At 50.1% G+C, this 9,636-nt stretch overlaps 3 protein-coding genes across 3 annotated transcripts in view; 1 reads left to right on the forward strand and 2 right to left on the reverse strand.

Annotated features, from left to right (window-relative positions):
• atad3 (ATPase family AAA domain containing 3) overlaps window positions 1–1,563 on the reverse strand; it is an 8,266-nt gene extending 6,703 nt beyond the window's left edge. The window contains exons 1-3 of the mRNA XM_084460643.1: window positions 1,299–1,563; window positions 634–710; window positions 55–156 (exon numbers count right to left, since the gene is read on the reverse strand). Of these exons, the coding sequence (XP_084316769.1) occupies window positions 55–156; window positions 634–710; window positions 1,299–1,494 (375 nt within the window). The 5' untranslated portion in view covers window positions 1,495–1,563. The remainder of the gene's footprint in view (window positions 1–54; window positions 157–633; window positions 711–1,298) is intronic.
• Window positions 1,564–2,004: 441 nt separating this feature from the next.
• mrpl20 (mitochondrial ribosomal protein L20) lies at window positions 2,005–4,388 on the reverse strand. The gene is made up of 4 exons (XM_084460661.1): window positions 4,244–4,388; window positions 3,488–3,598; window positions 3,153–3,230; window positions 2,005–2,645 (listed from the first exon to the last, which is right to left on the reverse strand). Exons 1-4 carry the CDS (start codon window positions 4,328–4,330, stop codon window positions 2,472–2,474), a joined length of 450 nt encoding a protein of 149 aa, XP_084316787.1. The 5' UTR covers window positions 4,331–4,388; the 3' UTR covers window positions 2,005–2,471.
• A 320-nt stretch (window positions 4,389–4,708) lies between these two features.
• sdhb (succinate dehydrogenase complex, subunit B, iron sulfur (Ip)) lies at window positions 4,709–9,367 on the forward strand. The gene is made up of 8 exons (XM_084460798.1): window positions 4,709–4,801; window positions 5,572–5,711; window positions 5,826–5,911; window positions 6,655–6,791; window positions 7,386–7,502; window positions 8,013–8,114; window positions 8,341–8,463; window positions 8,573–9,367. The coding sequence occupies exons 1-8, from the start codon at window positions 4,733–4,735 to the stop codon at window positions 8,651–8,653; spliced, it is 855 nt and encodes a 284-aa protein (XP_084316924.1). The 5' UTR covers window positions 4,709–4,732; the 3' UTR covers window positions 8,654–9,367.
• Window positions 9,368–9,636: the final 269 nt, after the last annotated feature.

Below are 9,636 nucleotides of genomic sequence, written 5' to 3' on the forward strand. Positions count from 1 at the left end.
AGCCCATCTCTCTTCCCGAGGCCCAGCCCATCTCTCTTCTCTCTCCTCTCTCACCATCTGATGCTGCTTGGTCTCCTCGTTCACAGTTTTCCTCCTCTCTTCTCCATGGATGCGGATCTGATCGCCCTTCAGCTGCTCCAGCGCTGCCTCATACTCCTGAGAGAGAGAGAGAGAGAGAGAGAGGGAGAGAGAGAGGGAGAGAGAGAGAGAGGGAGAGAGAGAGAGAGGGAGAGAGAGAGAGAGAGAGAGGGAGAGAGAGAGAGAGAGAGGGAGAGAGAGAGAGAGGGAGAGAGAGAGAGAGGGAGAGAGAGAGAGAGAGAGAGGGAGAGAGAGAGAGAGAGAGAGAGAGAGGGGGAGAGAGAGAGAGGGAGACAGAGGGAGGGAGACAGAGAGAGAGAAAGAGAGAGAGGGGGAGAGGGAGAGAGAGAGAGAGATAGAGAGAGAAAGGGAGAGGGAGACAGAGGGAGAGAGAGAGAGAGAGATAGAGAGAGAAAGGGAGAGGGAGACAGAGGGAGAGAGAGAGAGAGAGAGAGAGGGAGAGGGAGAGGGAGAGAGAGGGACACAGACATGGTCTCTAACGTTCAGTCACATGGTCTAGGCACGGGGATTCTAATAGGGTAGAATATACTGTACCTTAATTTTGCTAGTGTGTTCCATCTGAACGCTCTGCTCCTGCATGCGCGCGAGGTCCAGCGCTTCCTTAGCATGGCCTGGAACGAGGAGAGAGGTTATTTAGCATGGCCTGGAATGAGCAGAGAGCTTAGGAAAGGGACAAGGTGCCTAATAGGGTTTCTTTTTAACTCAGTACTGTTGATTATTGGGCAATACTATTCTATACAAGTACACCTCATACAAACGCACACTCGCAATGCTAGAAGGAATGAATTGTTGGATAAAATGTAAATACATAAAACATTAATACACATATTTCAATGAAATGTGGCTGTCGCTACTCCAATGATTCACTCAATCTGGCAAGCATACTGGGAGATGCCCTTTGAACCTGTCACCTTGAATGAACTGACCGGCTTCCCGGATGAGACTCTGATTGTAACTAAACGCTGAAATGGAAGAATGAAATACCGCCTGGAAATATGGTATTGTTTTCTATGCATTGCCATTATGTTCTCATAGTCGTTGTCATTGGAGCAGCAAATATGTGGAACATTAGATCATGTTGCATCAGCATCATTAGTATGGGTGCATCTTCACGTGACTCTCATCCATGGATGATAGAAGAAAGGAAACTGGCTCATTCAGTTCTTAGATGCTCAGTTCTGCCTGATAGAGACACTTACGAGACTTGTCCAGATCCTTGGCTGCCTGGGCCGCTCGTTCCAGCCCGGTTGGGTCGAAGTTGCTCCATTTGTCCTTGGGTTTATCTCCGGTACCGGAGCCGCTACCGGAGCCACCGGCCGGTGGAGGGGGCGGCGGACCGGGGAGCTCCGGGGCCCCTCCGGGCTGCCCCTTATTCAGGCCAAACAGCCACGACATGTTACGGTAAACGGAGGACAAGCTGCTCGGAGAAGCCGGTGGAGGTGATGCGGTTCGTCCTGCTGGTTCTGCTTGTCACACTTCCTCCACGCTGCTACCATCTGCGCATGTGCGTGAGTGAACTATCGCGGTCCGAGTGACACACGTGGTGATTCGTTACTTACAAAGAACTCTTGCCTCTCATTGGTTGTCCTTTGTAGAGGTCACAGAAGTAATCACGCCCATGCAGGAAATACGGAAGCCGCACAGGCGCATCGTTTTTGAGTCTCATGTCAGTGATGGACACAAACAATTTCCTATTCAAGACAAGTAAACATAGTGCAAACGCTGGATTTCTATGTAACTGAGTGCAGTAGCGGCACTTCAACTTTAGAGCACCAGTCTGAATAACACTAATATATGAATAATACATGTCAAAAAGAAAACAGATTACCAGATTATATAGCAAAATGTTTAATGAACCAGATACATTTTTCACAATACATTTTGATCAGCAGAACAGGTAGAATAGGCAACCAACACATATGTACATAAAGGCAAATTCTGTCTCTGGCTCCCTCATCACAGACCTCTTTATAGAGAATAGCATAACTTCACATGGATGAGGTGTGTGATACAGATGTTATGATCATAACTTCACATGGATGATGTGTGTGGGACAGATGTTATGATCATAACTTCACATGGATGATGTGTGTGGGACAGATGTTATGGCCATTATCATCCATCACTGTTATGGTCCAGAGAGGTTTTAGGAGAGAGGACTGAGGATATCTTCTGACAGCAGGGAGAAAATCTTTGCTATTGACTTAATCTCTTACTGAGATGAATCATGTGACACAGGACCCAGAGTAAAAATGGAGGAGGTGGTGAGATTGTCACTGAGTTTAATTGGTTGAACTCTCTCCCCAGTATAAATACTGTCCACTGTGCCACTGAAAAGCTTCCAGGTGGCGTAGCTAGAGGTTTAGGGAGGGTCACTGTAGCAGAACCACGCGGGAGAAGACGCCGGGAGGCTCTTTGCCGTCGCCCACGGCCGCCTGGAAGCCCTCCTGCTGCCGCGCCCGGGCCATCTTGGCCAGAGACAGGAAGGTGCGGGGCTCGGTGATGGCCAGGTCACTGAGGACACGCCGGTTCAGCTGGACACTGCTCTGGACGGGGACAGAGACAGAGGGACCAGTGAGTCAAAACATAGTTTAGAGCAAGTTTTAAGATTAAAGTTCCAACAGCAGCTGACATTTAAGACATCCATTTCCAGACTACGTCATCTGTTCTTGGATGACCACATGCAAGGCGGAAGGTGTAATTGCTCTTTGCTGTGGTAGGTGTAATTGCTCTTTGCTGTGGTAGGTGTAATTGCTCTTTGCTGTGGTAGGTGTAATTGCTCTTTGCTGTGGTAGGTGTAATTGCTCTTTGCTGTGGTAGGTGTAATTGCTCTTTGCTGTGGTAGGTGTAATTGCTCTTTGCTGTGGTAGGTGTAATTGCTCTTTGCTGTGGTAGGTGTAATTGCTCTTTGCTGTGGTAGGTCTAGTTGGTCAACATTGAGCTACATGTCCCGGGTCAAACACCATAGGAACTTTTATAAAGACACAGACACAGTATACAGCCATGGCACTGCAAGAGCAGAGGTACTTGGGGGGTGATGAGGACATACTGACCTTCGTCAGGTTGTGCATAAGGACGGGATACTTCATGCCATGCTCCCTTGATGCCGCAGCGATGCGTGATATCCAGAGCTAGAGGAAGAAATTGTCAAGAGTTTCAGCCACTTTGAGTTTCAAAAAGTAAATAAAACGCCCTTGCTCTCTATTCATATAAACTCATACATTTGAACGATCACCCCTGAATCCAATGTGCGTCTATGCAGTAATAGGCCTTCTCACTAGACATATTGTCTTGTTGTTCTCTGTAAAGCGCATTGTGTTGCCTCTGGGTATGAAATGCGCTATACAAATAAAGCTTTGATTGATTGATTGATTGATATTTTCCTTACCGATCTCATATTGTGCTTTCTGTCCTGACGAGCCTTGGTCGCGTACACGAAGGCCCTCCTCACCGCCCGCACCGCCAGGCTGTAGCACCGGTTCTTCCTCCCCCGAAAATGCTGACGAACACAGGAAAGAGATGAGAGTCCGAACATAGGAAAGAGATGAGAGTCCGAACATAGGAAAGAGATGAGAGTCCGAACATAGGAAAGAGATGAGAGTCCGAACATAGGAAAGAGATGAGAGTCCGAACATAGGAAAGAGATGAGAGTCCGAACATAGGAAAGAGATGAGAGTCCGAACATAGGAAAGAGATGAGAGTCCGAACATAGGAAAGAGATGAGAGTCGAGACATGAATGAATCAGAAGTGGGAATTAGGGTGATAATGATGTGAATAAGGAACATTTGGGAAATCCCTGCCCCTCTCTGTTATCATGGCTACATTTGCCCCATTTAAACGTGACAGTGGCTGTATATCTAGCTGTTAACATGTTAAATTAGTATAATGCCAGGCTTACTTTCTACTTAAGTTCAAACTGAATTTGACCAAATGCCATGTGAACTCATGTTAAGGACCTGCATGGTTTGATGCAGACAGTGGACCTTGGTGTTAGCTGTCCTGCCTTTTGTTTTAAATGTCTATAATGTCTTGCTTTTTGTTTTAATGCTTTTAATGTCTCATGTAAAGCACCTTGAATTGCCCTGTGGCTGAAATGTGCTCTATAAATAAACTTGCCTTGCCTTAGCTGTTAGCTAGCCTTACCCGTGCATGCTTGAGAAGCTCTTGAACCCGCCAGTATCTATCAGGTCCACGATTCCGGATCCAACACGACAAAGAGAGAAAAACCATCTCTGTCTCAGACAAATGTCCTTTTATTTAATCGTCCCTTTCTAAATCAACCGGTCTAGAAGATGAGCCCTTAACCCAGACAGGAAGGAGCGTGTTCTGTTGACACCAGGCTGCATTCAGTTCCAGACCGTTGGTTCCTCCCTCCTCGTATCTTCGTGTTTTACTTTTCACAGACAAAGAACAATTTAGTGAACGCAAACAACAAAGTTGTCACTAACGCAATTAGAGAGGTTGTGTATGGACGTTAAATCAGGGAAGTGAGTGTGATGGGGAAGTAAGAAGGACACATACGAGGGGGTAGTATCTGGAATGGAATGTGTCCCTTGTCAGGGTTGATGACATCAGAGCCGCCGCAGTGCATGCTGGGATCCTCTCAGAGAGGTCAGAATCAGAAAGCTCAAGATGGCGGTGTGTGCTCTCACGTCCTTGGGCCGCTGTGGCGCAGTGTTCCGGTCTCCCGTCGGGATGCTGGTGAGTTTATAAAAACTGCACATCCGTCCAGTTATAACCTCATTTAATAAGTAATTAGCAGGGTAGACAGTTAAATGGCAGTTGGTGAGGCAGCTACGTAACGTAACCATAGCTCACGCTAACGTCAGTGTGTTATGAAAGTCTGCCCATGCGTCAGGGGGGAGGAGCTATCTAGTTATGTAAACTCATTATTGAGGTTAATAAACATTGTGGTCTACGTTATATATATGTTTAACAAGGACCATGTTGTTGTGTGTGAAAACCGTCACCTCAGGCTCAGATATGTCCATGTAAACATGTAAACAGTGTAAACAGTGTAAACAGTGTGAACATGTAAACAGTGTAAACAAGCTGAAATGCCCTCTTGGGAATGTGCTGATGCTCATATTGAGATAAAGGTCGTTTCCACATCATCCCATTGTTTAGACCAGTCATCCGTATATGACGGTGTAGAGTGAGTTGGGTGAGTTGGGTGAGTTGGGTGACTGGTGTGATAAGGTTTGCTTGGCCAGTGGGGAGGGGAAGCTTGAGATTAGGTGAGAACCTTGTACTCTCTTAATAAACTACTACTACTACACAAACGCAACATCTATCAGTAAAGCTAAGCATATCTTACTCTGGGGATTCTGATTGTGAACTATGATGGTTATTAACCTGATTCCCTGTCCTGCCCCGCCCCGCCCCGCCCCTGCCCCTGCCCCTGCCCCTGCCCCTGTCCCTGTCCCTGTCCCCTGTCCCCTGTCCTGTCCCTGTCCTCTCCTCTCCTCCAGGCGGTCCGTTACGCCCAGACGGCGGCGGCGGTGGCCCCAGCGGCCCAGCCCAGGGTGAAGCAGTTCCAGGTGTACCGCTGGGACCCCGACACCGCGGGAGACAAGCCCCGCATGCAGACCTTCGAGATCGACCTCAACACGTGAGTATACTTGCGCTCAAGAAAAACCTCAAGTCCCCATTGCTCCTTTGCTTGAGATCACCTTATAGCTCCACCCCCCTGACCCCCCCCTGACCCCTCCCTCCCTCTGCACAGCTGTGGGCCCATGGTCCTGGACGCCCTGATCAAGATCAAGAATGAGATGGACGGCACTCTGACCTTCCGCCGGTCCTGCAGAGAGGGTCAGTCCATCAGGAGCAGGAGGGGGGGGGGGGGCTGTAGGGTCAGTCCATCAGGAGCAGGAGGGGGGGGGGGGGGGGGGGGCTGTAGGGTCAGTCCATCAGGAGCAGGAGGGGGGGGGGGGCTGTAGGGTCAGTCCATCAGGAGCAGGAGGGGGGGGGGGGGGCTGTAGGGTCAGTCCATCAGGAGCAGGAGGGGGGGGGGGGGCTGTAGGGTCAGTCCATCAGGAGCAGGAGGGGGGGGGGGGGGTTGTAGGGTCAGTCCATCAGGAGCAGGAGGGGGGGGGGGGCTGTAGGGTCAGTCCATCAGGAGCAGGAGGGGGGGGGGGGGCTGTATGGTCAGTCCATCAGGAGCAGGAGGGGGGGGGGGGTGTTAGTGAAGGGTTCTGATTAGGGTCTCGCATTCAAAGGAATTTCATTAATGGATACCTGTTAGCCTTAAAGGAGTAGTAAAGGGAAGATCATGTTTAGCCCTGTTTTAAGGTTACTTATGATCATATACAATGGTTCAGATCAAAACGTTGACAAAACTAGCACTTTTGAGAAAGTCTGATAATTGCTCTACCACCGTTTTGGTCACACAATGGATGTGGGTGGGCACCGTGAAAAATCATTCAAAAACATGTTAAACTCTCGATTTCAAAGACAAGAAACTTCTCTTCTACAGTTTAAACTCAACTCTAGACTCACTCAGTTGACGTCATATAATGTCCCCAGTGCGCATGTGTGTTTCTGCGTGACCACAGGTATTTGTGGGTCTTGTGCAATGAACATCAATGGAGGAAACACGCTGGCCTGTCTGAACAAGATCAACACCAACACCAGCAAGGTCACCAAGATCTACCCCCTCCCTCACATGTACGTGGTGAAGGACCTGGTGCCCGTGAGTTTCCTCCTCATCCTCAAACAAGCGCCCCTCCGTCCCAGACTAGCTACAGACCAGTAGAGTCCTGGGCATGTACAGGCTATAGACCAGTAGAGTCCTAGGCATGTACAGGCTACAGACCAGTAGAGTCCTAGGCATGTACAGGCTATAGACCAGTAGAGAACTAGGCATGTACAGGCTACAGACCAGTAGAGTCCTAGGCATGTACAGGCTATAGACCAGTAGAGTCCCAGGCATGTACAGGACCAGTAGAGTCCCAGGCATGTACAGGCTGTAGACCAGTAGAGTCCCAGGCATGTACAGGCTACAGACCAGTAGAGTCCTGGGCATGTACAGGCTATAGACCAGTAGAGTCCTAGGCATGTACAGGCTACAGACCAGTAGAGTCCTAGGCATGTACAGGCTACAGACCAGTAGAGTCCTGGGCATGTACAGGCTATAGACCAGTAGAGTCCTAGTTATGTACAGGCTGTAGGCCACCAGCTTTAACTCCACTTGAATGCGTTGGTTTGGTTCAGTGAGGTGAGTAAGTGTTGGTTCAGTGAGCTGAGTGCTGGGGGTAGTTTGTAAAGGCTGTCTTGTTGACGGCAGGACATGAGCAACTTCTACGCCCAGTACAAGTCCATCGAGCCGTACCTGAAGAGGAAGGACGAGACCAACGAGGGGAAGGAGCAGTACCTGCAGTCTGAGGACGACAGACAGAAGCTGGTGAGACTAAACACTCTCTGTTAACAGGGAAATAGTCCATCATGTAGGGAGTAATGGAATCACTTTTCCACCGTCAATAATGTTTAACTGCTTCCTCTCTCTGGAAGCAGCTGAAAAGCATCTCAATCAGTCAACGACATCATGGATCAGTAAACGAGGCCCTCCGTCCAAATTGAGAGGTTCAGTTAAAGGGGTAGTTCTCACAGAGCTAGAACGGGAGGAGCAGGTCTTCTGACAAGAGAGATTGACACCTCTCTCTCCCTCTCCCTCTCTTTCTCCCTCTCTCTCCCCCCCCCCTCTCTCTCTCCCTCTCCATCTCTCTCTCTCTCTCTCTCTCTCTCTCTCCCCCCCCCCTCTTTCCCCCTCTCTCTCCCACCCCCTCTCTCTCTCTCTCCCTCTCTCTCTCTCTCTCTCTCTCTCTCTCTCTCTCTCTCTCTCTCTCTCTCTCCCTCTCCCTCTCTTTCTCCCTCCCCCCCCCCCTCTCTCTCTCTCTCTCTCTCTCTCTCTCAGGATGGTCTTTATGAGTGTATCCTGTGTGCGTGCTGCAGTACAAGCTGCCCCAGCTACTGGTGGAACGGAGACAAGTACTTGGGACCCGCTGTCCTCATGCAGGTGTGTGTGTGTGTGTGTGTGTGTGTGTGTGTGTGTGTGTGTGTGTGTGTGTGTGTGTGTAAGTAGTACACACAGTTGTGTTAGTGCATGAGAGGGATGCATGGGCTACTTTTTCATGGGCTGCTGAGGAGTGTTTTAAGACGGCTGGTTAGTTTCTGGTCCTCCTGATGGTCTCTCCTCCATCCTGATGCTCTCTCCTCCATCCTGCTGGTCTCTCCCCCTCCAGGCCTATCGTTGGATGATCGACTCAAGAGACGAGTTCACAGAGGAGCGTCTGTCCAAGCTGCAGGATCCCTTCTCCCTCTACCGCTGCCACACCATCATGAACTGCACCAAGACCTGTCCCAAGGTGAGATCTCCTGACCCCTCCCATCTCCTGACCCCTCCCATCTCCTGACTCCTCCCATCTCCTGACCCCTCCCATCTCCTGACTCCTCCCATCTCCTGACCCCCTCCAGGGCCTGAACCCTGGAAAGGCCATAGCAGAGATTAAGAAGATGATGGCCACGTACAAGGAGAAGAGAGCTGCTATCGCCTGATCCTGCTACCACCCCCCTGGACCAGGAACCACCCCCCTGGACCAGGAACCACCCCCCTGGACCAGGCACCACCCCCCTGGACCAGGAACCTCCCCCCCGGACCAGGGACCACCCCCCTGGACCAGGAACCACCCCCCTGGACCAGGAACCTCCCCCCCGGACCAGGGACCACCCCCCTGGACCAGGAACCAACCCCCTGGGCCAGGAACCACACCCCCTGGGCCAGGAACCACCCCCCCTGGACCAGGAACCTCCCCCCTGGACCAGGAACCACCCCCCTGGACCAGGAACCACCCCCCTGGACCAGGAACCACCCCCCCTGGACCAGGAACCACCCCCCTGGACCAGGAACCACGGGCTGACTCCTGACTCCCGAGGGGAGGAGAGCTGGGCTGCCATTGATATGAGAGTGTGTACAGTATATGGTGGTTTAAGAACGCACAAGGCGTGTGTGTGTGTGTGCGTGTGTGTGTGTGTGTGTGAGAGAGAGAGAGGGAGTTTATGAGCGGTTGAGAGACTATGCATCTGTTGGAGACACATTGAGACCTGCAGCGTTGGATATGAATGGTGCATTCAGCCCATCGTGTGGTCTTTGTGTGTGTTTGTGTTCGGAGAGGGATGTGGGTTCACACATATTTAAGGTTCATGGTTCTGCTCTTCCTATATGCCAATGGAGGGTACTGTTTTAATGTATAATAATAAACACATGACTATGCCTGCTATTGGTTCCTTTGTCTCTGTGTCTGTAATGAAGTAATGGTCTCCACCTCTGAGAAAGGAGGTTATAGTACTTATATACACACTAGTACTATAGTACTTATATACACACTAGTACTATAGTACTTATATACACACTCGCTCTGAGTCTGATCTGATGTGGCTACGCTAATTCGTTCAGTTAGTTAGCTAGTTCATTCAGTTAGTTAGCTAGTTCATTCAGTTAGTTAGCTAGTTCATTTAGTTCGTTAGCTAGTTCATTCAGT

The sequence above is a fragment of the Borostomias antarcticus genome, assembly GCF_949987555.1.
Source record: "Borostomias antarcticus genome assembly, chromosome: 33".
NCBI classification, from domain to species: domain Eukaryota; kingdom Metazoa; phylum Chordata; class Actinopteri; order Stomiiformes; family Stomiidae; genus Borostomias; species Borostomias antarcticus.